The sequence below is a fragment of the Schistocerca piceifrons genome, chromosome 2 (genome assembly GCF_021461385.2).
Source record: "Schistocerca piceifrons isolate TAMUIC-IGC-003096 chromosome 2, iqSchPice1.1, whole genome shotgun sequence".
Lineage (NCBI taxonomy): Eukaryota > Metazoa > Arthropoda > Insecta > Orthoptera > Acrididae > Schistocerca > Schistocerca piceifrons.
In genome coordinates, this window is record NC_060139.1 from 137413763 (window position 1) to 137431403 (window position 17641).

A 17641-nucleotide genomic window follows, 5' to 3' on the forward strand; every position below is an offset into this window, starting at 1 on the left:
ATGTATTTGTGCGCGCCCGATTGGGGTGGCAGGGGTGGGTGCGCAGGCACACACATGTGGGTCCATTGCCAAACGTCATTTAGCTGCATATGAGTGGTAGCCTATCCTCATACATAGCCTACCAATGAAACAAGATAATTTCAGAAAGTAACTGTTCTTGAGGAATTATTTCTTATATTTTATTAGGTATAAATTCAAATAACAAGAACAGCTTATGTGTAAATTGAAATAACAAGAACAGCTGGTGTACAATACCAAGAAAATTATTTTCTGAACATTGCGTCTGACAAACATACTCCAACGTCAGTAAAGCTTTACCTCTTGCAGCATATGATGGGATTCCACAATCTCATGTACAAAATGTTGTCAGTACACCAGCCTAAAATACTTTTTTTTTGTTTTTACACCCAGAACAAAAGTCAGGGAGTTAAATCAGGAGAACAAACAGGGGCCAATGAATATCCACATTGTCAGAAATGACAATTCAGGAACAAAGAATTTATTCAGGTTGGTGTGCCATGGCTTGTAGCCTCATCTTGCTGGAAAATTATGCTCTCATTTGCTGAAAAAATGTCAAGTTATGGTGTGAGAACATTACACATCATTTCACCTCATCACTAACAGTGACTGAATTATGATGAACACACTATACTAAAAAAGAAAAAGAAATATTGCAAGAAGACAGGATTTTTCAAAGAAAAGCAATTGATGTGTGCAGACCTGGTAGATCATCAAAGAAACGGAACAAAATTTGTCACTGTTTCTTTATAGTAGTAAAACCTGGCGAAGACAAAGGAATGAAAGCTCTACAAACACTTTTTCTTAATCTATCATTGAAAAGATATTCATTGCTGGTTAAGACATGAAAGAAAGTAGTAAGGAAAAAGTTAAAAGGGTTCATCATCAATAGAGAAGAGATGACGGAAGAAATTGTACAGAGGGTCTGAATCCTGTTAAGTTTGCCAGTATGTGTCAGTAATGGAAATGTCAGTACTTGTACAGCATTGGAAAGATTAGGTTAGATTCAGTTTTCATTCCATAAAACCAAAAAAATGATATGATTCTTGTGGGTGTGGAACATGTCAGAAAGAATAACATAAAATCATAAAACATTTGAATATAATACTTACTACCATGATCATTTGTCAGGAGATAGTCAAAATAGGTTAATACAATGCAGTAAACTGGAACAGCTAACATTTACAGAATTAACACACTGTCAGAATGAAACACTGTTATGCTCTATTAATAAATTTATCATACACAAAGTACCTAATCTTCACTGATGTGACCAAGTGTTGTCAAAACCGAAATCTAACAGATTACTTAAGCTGGCTTAACAGTCTCCGCTAAGGTATTCATCTATGGAGTAGAAGGTGTTGCCTATCAAAAAGTCTTTCAAACTCTGTTTAAACCGTGCTTTATGTGAAACTAAGTTTGTAATGGTTGCTGACAATTTATTGAAAATGTGCGTTCCTGAATAGTGGACCCCTTTTTGGACCTAGGTAAGTGATTTTAGGTCTTTATGTAGATTGCTCTTATTCCTAGTATTGATACTATGTATTGAACTATTGGTTGGAAATAAAGAGTATTACTTGCAACAAATTTCATTAGGGAATAAATTTACTGAGAAGCATTGCTTAGAATACAAAGTTTCTTGAACAGGTTTCTACAATACATTCTTGAATTCACACCACAAATGATTCATATCAGACACATTTCCACCCTAAAAACTTTTGCTCAGTTTGCTCATGAGAGTTGGAAGTTCACAGTTAGGAGGACATTAAAATAAAGTCCATATGTTAATGGTCAGTTTGGTATAATGTCACACTCTTTACAAATTTGAGTACAGGGATACACACATTTATTTCAGTCACTTCATCTCATATATAAAGGCTGCCTGTGTCTAAAATGTTATACAGTTGATAAGAGTTAGCTTGGAGAGAGAGAGAGAGAGAGAGAGAGAGAGAGAGAGAGAGAGAGAGAGAGAGAGAGAGAGAAAGTCATCCTATCATTCATTGCCTACAGTATACCACATGAATGTTTCTCTTTTTCTGCCTTGCTCATCCTGACCCCTTCCTTATTCCCAAGGAAGGGTGCTCTGTTATGGAACATAAAAAGGTTGTCTTATTTCATTTCATTTTTGCTGCTATTCTGCATTGTTGTAGGTTTCATTTCAAATTTTGTAGTTCTAGTGGCCAGTACTTAATATATAATTACATACTCTGATATAACACTTCAGAGTTTGTACAAAGATTACACTAGTCAAAATCTTCCAAGTCCTCAATGTCCCATTCTGATAAGGGTAACTGCTTCATACTCATTGTACTTGAATGAGTTTGTTGTTTCATCTGTGTATACCCTACAAGAGCTTGAGCAGCAGAAGTAGTGGACACAGGTAAGTAACTCAAAGTATCTACTCCTCCTGTTGGCTTTTCCCCTCTAGCAGATATCTGAAAGGCAGAAAAACAAATCTGTATAACAAGCTTCAGAAGTGAGCTGTCTGTAATAACACATAATCACCATTAATAGTACCATGTAATGCCTACAAAGTGTAACTTACTTAAAAAAGAAACAAACCATTATTTATCATCATGAAAGTAGCCCCATTAATTGTTTTAGAAACATCTTTTAATACTATCAAATCAATACCGTGATGTAACCCTTAAGTACTTGCATGATATTATGATACAAAAACTCACATTTGGTCTATTTGACCTGAATCTAAAAGACAAAGAAGAAGACAATACTCCATCATTCTATGAAAGACTTTAATTATTTTAAATATAAATATGGTGTGGAAAGTTCTGGCAGAATGTAAATAATTAGGAATAAAGGAGACAACTAACTATATAGTAGAAGCATTGAGTCACTGACAGATTCACAATAAACAATAAAAACAGGTGTGTGTGTGTGTGTGTGTGTGTGTGTGTGTGTGTGTGTGTGTGTGTTTATTTAAAATATACATTTTTATTCCCTAATTTGGAAATAACTGACGATGCAGATATCCCTGCTATATTATGACTAATGTCAACCCTTTTTCCAATGGAGTTGCTGCATGATCCATGCTCATGACCCAGTTGTCAGTAGTCACATTTCTGCTAGTACCTACAAGAGGAATAGTAAGGCATTGCACAATTTCTGAAAGCTTTATATATTTTTTTTTCTTCTTCACCTGGCTGTGTGCCAACATAAATTTCAAAGTTCATAAAATAATGTGCTCTGGAGCCCAACAGAGCAAAACCTTTGTGCCGTATTTCCTGGCTTGGCTTTTTTGGCAGGTATTATCAGAAGTAACATTGTGTTCAGAATGGAAAGAGTCAATTGTCAGTTGTCACATACTCTCCAAGAGCATACAACTTCAAATGCATGTCTTGCAATGGAGTGGTAAGGTCATGCACAGAAGCTTTCTAGTCAGTTTTGTTTCCTCTTGTCTCTCAATGTTTTTACCATTGAAGCAAATACAATGATATAAAAACAGGATACAATGATACAAAACCAGGACTCTACTATATGGCATAGTAACTGTGAATACACCATGCTCATGCCCATCTACATAGATGGGAAGCTTTGCAAGTTCTGCATATAGCAGGAGGCTCAGGAAGGCATTCACATCCACATGATCTGTATCGTGTGAAAGATTACTCTCCCTTCATTCACTTACACAGGAACAGAATGTACAGAAAAATGATATATTGGACAGCTTTGATGTAATGTCTCCTTCACGAATGTAACAACAGAAGAGACAATCAACATCATTCAGGACCTGATATCTGTAACCTGGTGCCATTATGTTTATCATCAAACTATTTCACCTGGCATGGTAAATATTGTGTAAATGTTATGAACAAATGAACGGAATGGCAACTGTATACCATCTCCCTCCATCTCTACAGACTACGCTGAGAACACCCGAGAGCACCATGAGAGATATAACTAAAACTATTCAATATTGGAAAGGCAACAGTTCTTGATGGCATACAATAAGGATTCTACAAAGAGTATGTGAACTATTAGGTCACTGGAGGAAAGTTCTTTGAACAGATACACAAAACTATAATCCTGTATCAGTGACATGAATCTGTTGTACAATTTTGAAACATGTTTTAAGGTCCCATATTAAGATTTTTCTAGAAACCAAAGATCTCCTTTGTAGGAATCAATATGGACTCAACACAGGCAGTACAAACCAACACCCAGATTGATGCTGTGCTCCTTGATTTCTGGAATGCAGCTGATACAGTTACGCATGAATTAACAGACCACTTTTGTGACTAAATTATAAAGTTCCTGGCAAAAACAGAACACAGACATACACAGATCTGATAAACAGTGGAGCTGGACAAGCTCATTATTCCACTTCTGAGAGGAAAAGAGAGAGAGAGTTGGTAATTGTCATGTGACAGTAAATATGGTCATAATAAAGCATCCCAGTGTCTGTGAGATTAATCAATGTGCTACACTTTGCTTTGACATTTTGTTTTGAGAAACACAAATTAAAAAGTAATAAAAACACCTATGATTCATTACCAATGATATGACTGAAGAAAATGGGGGAGGGGAGGGATCATTTTTCATTTGATCAAGAAAGTTAAGCTACATATTCTTCTAACAATTTTTTTTTTTTTTTTTTTTTTTTTTTTTTTTTTTTTTTTTTTTGTGAAGGTTTCTGGGGTCATTTTGGTTCATGTATTTATCTTAAGGCTAGCATGACGTAAATGTAATTTGACATCCATATTAAATGATGATCTTTCCTCATAAGATTCCTCATTCATTCCACATTTTATCAGTTTTCAATAGTGAAGGCATCCCTGAACAAAAGTTTGACTTCCATTGAAAACCTTTACTCTTGGTAATAAATATTTCCCATTAACTAGTTGCAACATTTTGTAAATCAAACTTCCAGGTTCTTCAAACTTCACAGAAATTTTGATGGCACACTACTGCTTAAAATGCTTTTTTGTAATACATTACAAAACCACATTGTCATTTACACTATGTGATTGTCATTTACACTATGTGATCAAAAGTATTCGGCCACCTGGCTGAAAATGACTTGCAAGTTCGTGGTGCCCCTCCATCGGTAATGCTGGAAATCAATATGGTGTTAGCCCACTCTAAGCCTTTATGAAGCTTCCACTCTCGCAGGCATACGTTCAAGCAGGTGCTGGAAAGTTTCTTGGGGAATAGCAGCCCATACTTCATGGAGTGCTGCACTGAGGAGAGGTATCGATATCAGTCGATGAGGCCTGGCACGAAGTCTGCATTCCAAAACATCCCAAAGGTGTTCTATAGGATTCGGGTCAGGACTCTGTGCTAGCCAGTTCATTACAGGGATGTTATTGTCTTGTAACCACTCCGCCACAGACCATGCATTATGAACAAGGGCTTGATCGTGTTGAGAGATGCAATCGCTATCCCCGAATTGCTTTTCAACTGTGGGAAGCAAGAAGGTACTTAAACATCAATGTAGGCTTGTGCTGTGATAGTGCTACACAAAACAACAAGGGGTGCAAGCCCCCTCCATTAAAAACATACCGTAATACCACCGCCTCCAAATTTTACTGTTGGCACTGCACATGCTGGCAGATGATGTTCACCCGGCATTTGCCATACCCACACCCTGGGTCTGTGGCGGAGTGGTTACAAGACAATAACATCCCTGTAATGAACTGGCTAGCACAGAGTCCTGACCTGAATCCTATAGAACACCTTTGGGATGTTTTGGAATGCAGACTTCGTGCCAGGCCTCATCGACTGATATCGATACCTCTCCTCAGTGCAGCACTCCATGAAGAATGGGCTGCTATTCCCCAAGAAACTTTCCAGCACCTGCATCGCCACATTGTGTACTGTGCTTCATCACTCCACACAACATTTTCCCACTATTCAATCGTCCAATGTTTACGCTCCTGACTCCAAGCAGGGCGCCGTTTGGCATTTACTGGCATGATGTTTGGCTTATGAGCAGCTGCTCGACCATGATATCCAAGTTTCCTCACCTCCCACCTAACTGTCATACACTTGCAGTGGATCCTGAAGCAATTTGGAATTCCTGTGTGATCGTCTGGATAGATGTCTGCCTATTACACATTACAACCCTCTTCAACTGTCAGTGGTCTCTGCCAAGTCAACAAGTGACACCCAATCACCTGACTACGTTTGAAGCCTGTGAGTTCTGCGGAGTGCCCCATTCCGCTCTCTCAAGATGTCTAATGACTACTGAGGTCGCTGATATGGAGTATCTGGCAGTAGGTGGTAGCACAATGTGCCTAATATGAAAAATGTATGTTTTTGGGGAGTCTGGATACTTTTGATCACATAGTGTATGTGCTACACTGTTCTGAAGGAAAAAGATAAATCTTGTACTGCGTAGCATATCAATAAAGGATTGACTTCGAAATGTGTGAAAGGGAAAGTCTGCTGTGCTGCCACATGTTTCATAACTTTTCTACCATGTAATTTGCACTCCTATAGTTTGGAATCTTAACAAAGAGACTACTTACAGATCTCTGAAGTGACCCATGTTGGAATATGGCTCAAACGTGTGGGATCCATGCCACATAGGACAAACAGGGTGTACTGAACATATAAAAGGAAGGGCAGCTAGTGGTGATGGCATGTTAGACTCAAGGGAGAGTGACACAAAAATGCTATAACACCCGAACTTTGTGCACATTGTGTAACTACAAATTATTTTCATCATTCATGAGCTTAAATAAAGCCCTGACATCCTTTTCTTTTTCTGGTCTCGCTATATTAGTGGTAAATTCCACTGTTGATAGTCTCAGGTTTTTCAATACTCCATTACGGTATTTCTGTTTCCAAAGTCAGAATATTGTATACAGATGTTTGTATGTTAGTGAGCCTAGTACTGAACCACGTGGTTTTTCTTTTTATTTCAGAACAAAATAGTTCTAAATTTTATACACACAGTTTCCTCCGTGATACGTTTCTTGAAAACATCTTTGTCATGACCTTGTTTCCACTGCTTTATTAGTTTCTATCCATAAGAACAATAAAGGGTGATGGACAACTTCTGCACATCATCATTACTTGTAAAGAAGGCTTCGTTGCTTTCATGCTGCCCAAAGGAATGTCCCCTAGTTGTGAAAAGATGAGTAACCTCCATGTGGAACACTCATGCTATCCATAGCAAAAATGACACTACCTTCAAGTTCTTATTCAGACCACCTCGTGAACGGAGAGCAGAATAATATGCTTAACGTGTGGAAAGTCTTTCAATTTGATTTCTAGAACATTATGTATGAATGATCCAATTATGTTGGGGACATTTTTAGCTTGCATTTCCATGAAGCATTACATATATGAGGAGTTGTCATGATGTAGATGAGCACTGAAAGCATATGACCATAACAGACATTTGTAAAAGTGGCGGGTCACATTCAGTTTTGGTACAGGCAAGTTCAATGAATAATCAAACTCAATCACAAGATGCGCAGAGTCAGATTTGGCTTCGTGAATAAAGAATTTCTTAAGTGGGAGGTATGTCTAAGCATTACTTTTATGACTTAAGTACTCTGCTAATCTGGGGTCATTTTTATTAGCTTGAAGGTTTTTTTTCAGAAGCAGTGCAAAAGGCCCAGACATATGCTTTAGGTTTTATGAAGCTGTAGTCACAGTTTAGCTTGAAATACTTAAAATGGGTTACATAACTCATTTTAAGCTTTTCACCTGTAGTTTTAGAGAATCAAGTGAGGGATTTTTTTAAGAAATACATACAAAATATTCCCAGGTGTCTTCCATGAATTGTTCTTGATTTACTGTCAGCTCCTTGTTAAGCAAACTAGATTACTTCACTATACATCGACATGAGATAAGACACCACCTTGTACTGCTTTACCTTGATCTGCGTAGGAATTGTCAAAGAGTTCTTCTTGGTGACTACCATTACTTGAACATAACACTTTTTTTGACAACATGATGACATAAATGAAGTTTCTTTCCTTTAATGCGAATGCTGCTGGCAGAAATGTAGCTGTCACTTCTCTGCCATTTTATTTTCCTATTGTCTTTCTCCATATTCAACTGTCATAGGATTGTCATTATTCCCTACCCATTACTACTACTTATTGTTGCACAACTTTGAAATGGGTTTCTTCATAATGTAAACACAATACCAACTGCTGGTACTCCAAGCAAGCTCACCTGCAAATAAACCCTCTATACATTAAACTGAATGAGAAGTATTGCACTCATGCATCAATAAAATGCTGCTTTGACCTCAAGCACTGGGATAATGAAACAAAACCTACATAGATTATTCTTCATAATCTGCTCTTTAATTTTAAACAATTTCCCAAAAAAAGGGCACACAGACCAATGGACCGTTCTTTCGGAAAATACCTCAACTGTCTGTATGCATCATACAAACATTACTGCATTGTTCTTAAAGGCAGATTAATGTGAAATCTGAAATTCATGGTTACTGATCCACTGCCTGAAATGTACGGGAAATGCAGTTGTGAACAAGGCTGATGGTGTATTTCAAGAAGGTGGGGGGTGGGGGGGGGGGGGGGGGGGGAGGGGGGGGGAGGGGGGGGCCAAGCAGGCTGGCTGCATATTTTTGTAGGATACCAGTATACCAAAGCTGTAATGAGAACATATGGAAATGACACTAACAGTTACTGTCTGCTGGTGCATACTTATTGAAGTATACAGCTGGCTATCAAATGATTGTCAACATAAAAAAAGAACACGTTGAAATTTCTTTCTGAAAACGATTGATGTGTTCTAAGAAGTCTATCACTTCATAACCATCATTCCAAACTGAAAATAGAACCATGGGAATCCATAGACACTAGGAGTGTCCTCTTTATGGAACTGACAATAAATATCACATAAGATGGTGCCTTCGTCTTTTCCACAGTTGTACCAATGACTTGTTTGCATGCCTGCCTTTCAAAGATGAAGAAGTTATTACTGAATGGGAAACTAATTTATAGCTTTTTATTCCCTGTCAACAATTAGGGGTTATTTACTAATGTACTATTTTTCATCTTTTACGGTTATGTTTTTATGATTGTGGTAAGCTTTAAACTATCTGCAGAACATGAACAATCCTTATCTCTATATGGAACTGAACCAGCATATATCACCGAGAGCTCTGTGCCATCAGCGCGGTGTAGCAGTTAAAGTCACTGGCTGGTATGCTGCTGGCCGCCAGTTCAAACCTGACCACCAGCAATTGTTATTTTGAATTTATCATTTCTGGACATTTCTTGAAATATTTTATTTTTTAATGTTTGTACATTTGGAACATTTGATGTTTCTTACACATACTAGCTTCCTGGAATACCAGATGTCTGTATAAATAAATGCACTCTACTTCCAGGAGATTATTTCTGTTCTGGCTGTAAACTGGTGTTAAGTGTTCTACGAGAGCTGTTCAATAAGGAATGATGATAATTTTTTTTGACAACATACCTATAATCATCCTCATAATTTTGATGGTCCTTCTCAAAGTAGTCTCCCATGAATGTGATGCACTTGTCCCAGTATTTCTGGCAGTCTTCAAATACATGCTGGAAACCATTTTTTGAAAGGTCCTTCAAAATTGCCTCTGCAGCCATCACCACTGCTTCTGATGATTGATAGTGCCTCCCACAAAGGCATTTCTTCATGTTAGTGAACAGAAAAAAGTCACATGGGGCTTAATTCAGACTATATGGAGGGTGAGGGATGTATTCACTTTGATTTTTGCAAGATATTCAGCAACATCATTGGCAATATGCAGCCGCGCATTATCCAGGCTACTTCACAGAAATGTGGTCTTTTGTGCCAGATATGTTTTCATGACATCCCTGCAATACTGTCCAGTTACTGATGTTTGTGCAGGTACTACATGCTAATAAACCACTCCATGAATATCAGAGATTGCGATTACCCAACTTTCTCAGCAGAAGCAGCCACTTTTGCTTCTTTGAGGGTTGGTGATGAAGGAGATTTCCACATTGAGTTTGCTGTTTGCTCTCAGGATCAAAATGTTGTAGCCAAGTTTCATCAGCAGTGATTACATTTGAAAGAAAATCTGGATCTTCCTCTAACATCAATTTTAACTGCATGCAGACCTACACGCGAATGTCCTTTTGTTCGGGAAGCAACAGTCTTGGAACCCATCACGCACAAACACGTGTCATGTGTAATTTTTCTGTCACCAACATGTCGGTGGCACCCAATGAAATGTTCAGTATTTCAGAAGGTGATCTTAAAGTAATTCATCGATCCTCTCTCACAATGACAGCGGCAGTGTTCATGTTTTCTTCCATAACAGCAGTAACTGGAGCACCAGGTCCACCTTCCTTTGAAATTCATTGTCTTCCCTCTTTAAACATTTTAAACCACTTTCGAGCTGTGCTGTAGGGAAGAACAGACTCTCCAGAGGCCTCCTGTAACACTGTATAGGCCTCAACTGAAGATTTGTTGAGACGAAAGCAGAATTTCAAACCCATATATTGTTCCTCGCGTGTTACCTCCATTGCAGCAGTAGGCGATACTGAACATGTATGACCTTGCCTGCCTCTCACAGTTGGGAACCAGGAGTCCCAACAATGAAACTACTATGGCATGTTTGTTGCACCTTAAGCTATTAGAATATCATAAGATTAAATTTTAGTGCAAGAAATTATGACCATAAAAAAATTATGATCATTCCTTACTGAACAGCCCTTGTATTTCACAGATGACCCAGCTTTCAAGTCTGGATGACATAACATTGTTTAGTGGAGACACAGGGTGTTTCAAAACATCTACATCACCGAGTCTCCAATTAGGCAACATAAAAGCCTTCACCTGCAAGGATAGGTACCAGAATACGAACAGTACAGTGTTCCCACGGTCCATATATTCAGGAGGCCAAAAGGTTTCAAGCCAGCAGTAAGTCAGCTCTACATCAGGCATCCATCAGTGTTCTCCAGAGATGCTGGTCAACACACAACAAAATGGCTGAAAAGATTTGACCAAATCACCAAATATAACAGGTGGTATGACATAATGTATTTAGCTAATGTGTACTTCTACTTGGATGGCGCAGCCTAGCAATGGTTTCAGAACAACGAAGAGAAGCTCAATAACTGGGATCAATTCCAGGTCAAATGAAGAAAATGTTTTGTGACCATCAGACAAATATGGTTGAAATTGCATGTGTTTCTCGTAACCACTTGGCCAAAATGCTACACAAAGACAGATTTGAACGCATGCAAAAAACTGAATCTTTTAACATGAGACATAGTGAAACAAAGTGCAAAATGGGAGAACCCTGGACAGGCACATTATTTTTGCACGTATCTCCTTGTACAGGGTGGGGACATCTATGCGCCTAAGCACAGTGACCAGTGTGCACAATTCAGAGGCATGCATGACTGCACCGGTGCATGCATCTTCTTGCCTCTTTATGCAGTGGTCACATTCACCTAGTGTGCACAGAAAGTTGCACATGTGAAAATGCACCTTAGCTAATACCAATGACAGAAGCATATACTGCAGTTACCTCTGGAGCATCTGGTACCCATACTGCCTGAAGCAGTGTCATTCCACCAATCAACCTCTCGGGAAGGTTCCCGAAGTCAACAAACAGGAATCAATGGATAATAGTCTGCAATGCCACCTCATCTGATTTGCTGTCACTAAAGCTGTACCAAATGCTACGGCTCAGGAAATTTCAAAGTTCCTTGTAGAAGACATCATTTTGAAGCACAGAGCACCCTATGTGATGATCTCTGATCATAGAAAAGTTTTCCATTCGATATAGTATCACAGATAATTTCATATTGTGACACCCACAGCGTGACACTTACTATCTACAGACGAATGGTCTCCCAGTACACATCAATAAGACATTTGCAGATATGCTCTTGATGTACGATGAAGTCAAACAGAGAGATTGGACATTCACATACAACACAGCAAAGCAAGACAATACAGGCTTCATACCGTTCTTTCTGTCCCACGATCATAAGACCAAAAGGACAATGGATACACAGCTCCCATTTTACCCACATGATATGCAAGACGAATACATGAAACACCTCATCACAAAGACTGACAATGCCATGCAGCTGGCTCACATACGAACCCTGGACGCCCAGGAGAAAGACTGAGAGCGCTATAACACCAAGCACAGCCAGTTAGATTGTAACATTACGTGTATACAAGTGAGCTGATTGGTTGCCTAGAATTGGCATGAGGTAATACGAATTTGTTGAATGGCTGAACATTAGAAGGCCCAGGGCTCTGGGCAAGCTGCAGCCAGCCAGGCTAGTTGATCTTTCTGGCAAGCCAGGTGCCAGAGACGAGCAGCGTCAATGGAAACAGGAAACTCCTGGTATGGCGAATTTGGATGATGTGTCAGTCACTTAAGAGGGCCAACTATGTTCTCAGTAATGGCAGGCTCTGAGACAAACTGAAAGATAGCTTGTTACAGCTCTTCAAGAGTCTATAATAATTCACATGAAGTACTAAAGCAAATTTGATTACATCAGCAATCTGAGATAAATGAGGTGCATCCAATGATACAACAACATTTCAATATCTTTACAATTACAGAAGTTAATGTTTTGCAGTGAATACACATTTACACAATGAACCTCTGAACTAACATCTTTTAACTGATTCATGTGATTACAACAAACAATATCTCAAGGATAGCATTGTACTACACCTATCATCTCTGAAAGCTACTTATCTGTATCTATTTTATTTATTGGTTTACAGCACCTTTTATATCTTTTTCATTATGCAGATGTTTGTCAGAACATTATATTCTTCACATTTACACAGCAAATGAACACAGCATCAACACCTCATATTTTGTCATACTTGTGTGTTTATTTAATGAGCACTTTATTATTTTGCCAGAAATTTTATTCAAATGTTGATTGCAAGTGCCATTAAAAAACTGTGCTAATTTAAAAGTGGTCAACTGCGTGTGTCAGTAGACTCCTCAGTTTTAAAGAGAACCAAAAGATGCCTCTGTCAAAATGCAAATAACTGTTTAAATAATATATAACAAAAATTTGTTATCATTTATAGTGAGTCCACCTGCACAAGAATACTGCCTTATTTATTTATGGTCAAACCTTTATTTATTATCATTGTAAATTATCTGAGGGTGACAGAATATTTATAACATTTCTTCACTTAAATATTGTTATAATATATTAATTTAGTAAGGAAAAGTGGTCATGTTGAATCAAATCATGTCTTTAGAGTTGAAGAAAGATGTATTTTTGGTGAGGATGAAGTAGACACTAGCAGAACACTACGAGAGTCAAGTGGAGCTCAAGGCAGCCATTCTGGACACTTTTCTGTGAGTTCTGGAGGGAGGCAGACCTGCTCGTGGTAACAAGTGGTATTCGGTTGTGGAGATGATTAATTCTGGGCAGTGAACGACTGCTACCACACTTTAACTTTTGAAGGGACTTACATTTTGTGAAGTCTGGATGTGCCCCAGCGTAAGACTCTAACTTTTGCCACTTGATTTAGAGAAATGAGAATAGACAAAGTATGAGTTACTACTGTTCATATCACATGCATTAATTTGTGAATCATCATGTTGAACTCTGAGCTTTTTGAGCTGGTGAATATTTCGTGTGTCGTGACTGCAATATGGACTTAGTTTTTGCATATTGTTGGTGACTATTTAGTTTGAGGAATTTGCTACCATTCTTGTAACACTCTCAACATAAGGGTATTTTCTGTCTGTATTTTAAATGAATATTGTAGGACCACTTCTCATTCATTTGGGAAGTGATTTGTCATCTACAGTGGTTACAGATGATAAGATACAACCCTTTCTATTAAATTATTTATTTAACTTTATTTTTTATTTTTGTGTATTTTATTTACTCGCAATTCTAGCCAATGCATAGACTATTTGGCTATACAATCACAGTTGCAAGTTATTTTTGCAGTGAATCAGCTGCAGGGCATGAAAGCAGACACGCGCGGCTCGATTCCGTGAGTACATCGAGTTATTCTTTTTAAACAGAGCCATGCATAGCCCATCTGCCTAGAGTATGAGCAACTGCAGGTAAAGACGCAACTGCTTTGCATGTATGGTCTGCTGTTAGAAAGAGCAACTGCTCAGCAGTAACCATTAGGTACAATTGCAAGACACAGCCTGGGAGACTTGATACAGCTTTTTATGCCTATGTGGGAAGTGGGAATATCAGAAAAGTTACTAAAACATATATCCTTCATCACTTGTCAGATGTAACATATGAAGTCAAGGATTATAATCATCGAGGAGACGAAAGTACAGAAACATCATTGATGTCCTCTGTATGAAACCCTACTTCAATCTAGAGGCTCAGATTGATGATGGGAGCTTCCAGGAAAACGTTGAATCACTCAACTACCGTGAAGCTTCAATAGGAGGACTTGGCTGTGATGGGAGGAGCTCTTTTCAATTCCCGTCATAGCGAAGAGAACATAACAACATAATCAGAAAATGAGTATTCACCTGCATTGCCATACAGAGGATCAGTGACAAGATATACCTGGTTCAGTGCTTGGCTCCAGTGAGGACTTCTGAAACTGCACGTTACTATTTTTACAGGAGAGGGAGCAATGCTGCAAGCTCAGGTGTCATCAGTGTGGTGTAGTGGTTAGCGTTGCTGGCTGGTGTGGTGTGGGTCGCTGGTTCAAACCCGATCACCAGCAATTATTTGTTGTTTTGTATTTATCACTTCTGGAAGGTTTTGTAATGTCTATATGTCAGAATATTTGATAGTTGTATAAATACTAGCTTTCTGCAATACTTGATGTTAGTATAAATAACTGCCCTCTCTGTCCAGGAGTCAGTTCTGTTCTGACTGTAAGTTGGTGTTCTTAATAAACGGACCTTCAGTGCTAAGAGTTCTGTTTCACTGATGAGACAACATCTGGATTTAGACTCGAATGTGGCTACAGTGTGACAATATTCTCTCAATACCCATATCTTTTGCATCTGAGCTACTATTTTTTTAATACTATAGGCAGGAGGCAAGATATTAAAAATATGATAGTGACAGGTTAAACTCTTAAAAGTATATGATTAATACACTCATTTTTTGGAGAACAAAGAAAAGTGCCTATGTTGGATCAAAGTTGTTACGATAGTATGACTGAGGATAAAAACAGGACTAAACTTCAAGTATGCTTCTGCTGTCAGTCACTAACTTTGAGTTTTCAGAATTTATTAAATAATACTATGTTTACTGGATGAAAAATGCAAAAAGGAATATGAAAGGATGAAGGAAATATTCATTAGTGATAGAGGAAGAAACTCCACTGTCTCATTATCATACTTTCAAGAAGTCCAATATAATAAATAACAAGTGGCTTGTTTGTGTTTCATATCATACCTTTTGTTGTATTTCTCTGCTTTTCTGAGCAACTATGTTTCCAGGAGAATTACCCTTTTGCTTTGCTGTCTGTAGCTCTGTAGCCATTTTTTCCTGAGGTTTCTTAATGAGCTCTAGTGCTTCATCATCACTAAACAAAAGGGAAAAAATGTCAAGTGCCATGCAGTTTTTAAAGCATAGCAGACATTGTTTCATTAGTCTCTTAATTTATCATAGTGGTTTTGCAAGTATTAATTGAAACATACCATTTACTGCATGCACAATTCATTCAAACTTTTTCAATGTTTCCCTTGTCAAATATATAATGAAACATATAGTTTACCAGGTCATTGCTTCATTCTTTACCATGCAGCAGGGTATCACCACAAAAACAAAAACTACAAAACTCATAAGGTTTGAGAACTTTGAATTCCCTCACCTGAAAGAAAAAGGCTGCAGGCAGTTTGGAAAGATAATAGAGCTAGGAGGAAATTTGACCTTTTAAAGCATTACAATTCTAGAATGAGATTTTCACTCTGCAGCGGAGTGTGCGCTGATATGAAACTTCCTGGCAGATTAAAACTGTGTGCCTGACCGAGACTCGAACTCGGGACCTTTGCCTTTCATGGGCAAGTGCTCTACCAACTGAGCTACCGAAGCACGACTCACGCCCGGTACTCACAGCTTTACTTCTGCCAGTACCTCGTCTCCTACTTTCCAAACTTTACAGAAGCTCTCCTGCGAATCTTGAAGAACTAGCACTCCTGAAACTAGCACACAGTTTTAATCTGCCAGGAAGTTTCATATCAGCGCACACTCCACTGCAGAGTGAAAATCTCATTCTGGAAACATCCCCCAGGCTGTGGCTAAGCCATGTCTCCGCTATATCCTTTCTTTCAGGAGTGCTAGTTCTGCAAGGTTTGCAGGAGAGCTTCTCTAAAGTTTGGAAGGTAGGAGACGAGGTACTGGCAGAAGTAAAGCTGTGAGTACCGGGTGTGAGTCGTGCTTCAGTAGCTCAGTTGGTAGAGCATTTGCCCGCGAAAGGCAAAGGTCCCGAGTTCGAGTCTCGGTCGGGCACACAGTTTTAATCTGCCAGGAAGTTTCATTACAATTCTGTATAAATTCTGTGCACATTACACTTAGGTGAGAGCTGGCAAATAATGATACATCAATCAACAAAAACACAGTTTGTTTAAAAGACTTTCAGTTTCATGTGTTCGAGTTTGCTACTACCTGTTAAGCAGTTACTCATTCTGTAACTATTTGTTAATTGCTAATACATAAGTAACTATGTTAATTTCAAATTCATACACTACTGGCTATTAAAATTGCTACACCAAGAAGAAATGCAGATGATAAACAGGTATTTATTGGACAAATATATTATACTAGAACTGACATGTGATTACATTTTCACGCAATTTGGGTGCATAGATCCCGAGAAATCAGTACCTAGAATAACCACCTCTGGCCGGCCTTGATGCGCCTGTGCATTGAGTCAAAGAGAGCTTGGATGTCGTGTACAGGTACAGCTGCCCATGCTGCTTCAACACGATACCACAGATCATCAAGAGTAGTGACTGGCGTATTGTGATGAGCCAGTTGCTCGGCCACCATTGACCAGAAGTTTTCAATTGGTGAGAGATCTGGAGAATGTGCTGGCCAGGCCAGCAGTCAAACATTTTCTGCATCCAGAAAGGCCCGTACAGGACCTGCAACATGTGGTCATGCATTATCCTGCTGAAATGTAGGGTTTTGCAGGGATTGAATGAACGGTAGAGCCATGGGTCGTAACACATCTGAAATGTAACGTCCACTGTTCAAAGTGCCGTCAATGCGAACAAGAGGTGACCGAGACGTGTAACCAATGGGACTCCATACCATCACGCCGGGTGATACGCCAGTATGGCGATGTCGAATACATGCTTCCAATGTGCGTTCACCGCGATGTTGCCAAACACAGATGCAACCATCATGATGCTGTAAACGAAACCTGGAATCATCCGAAAAAATGAAGTTTTGCCATTCGTGCACCCACGTTCATCGTTGAGTACACCATCGCAGGCGCTCCTGTCTGTGATGCAGCATCAAGGGTAACCACAGCCATGGTCTCCGTGCTGACAGTCCATGCTGCCGCAAACGTCATCAAACTGTTCGTGCAGATGGTTGTCGTTTTGCAAACGTCCCCATCTGTTGACTCAGGGATTGAGATATGGCTGCACGATCCATTACAGCCATGCAGATAAGATGCCTGTCATCTCAACTGCTAGTGATACGAGGCTGTTAGGATCCAGCAC

General features: G+C 38.9%; 1 protein-coding gene across 2 annotated transcripts in view; it reads right to left on the bottom strand.

The window, feature by feature from the left end:
* Positions 1-1802: 1802 nt before the first annotated feature.
* LOC124777442 (cilium assembly protein DZIP1-like) overlaps positions 1803-17641 on the bottom strand; it is a 286339-nt gene continuing 270500 nt past the window's right edge. For both annotated transcript variants that reach the window (XM_047252852.1, XM_047252853.1), the window contains 2 exons: positions 15366-15495; positions 1803-2453 (listed from right to left, as the gene is read on the bottom strand). In XM_047252852.1, the coding sequence (XP_047108808.1) occupies positions 2262-2453; positions 15366-15495 (322 nt within the window). In that variant the 3' untranslated portion in view covers positions 1803-2261. The remainder of the gene's footprint in view (positions 2454-15365; positions 15496-17641) is intronic.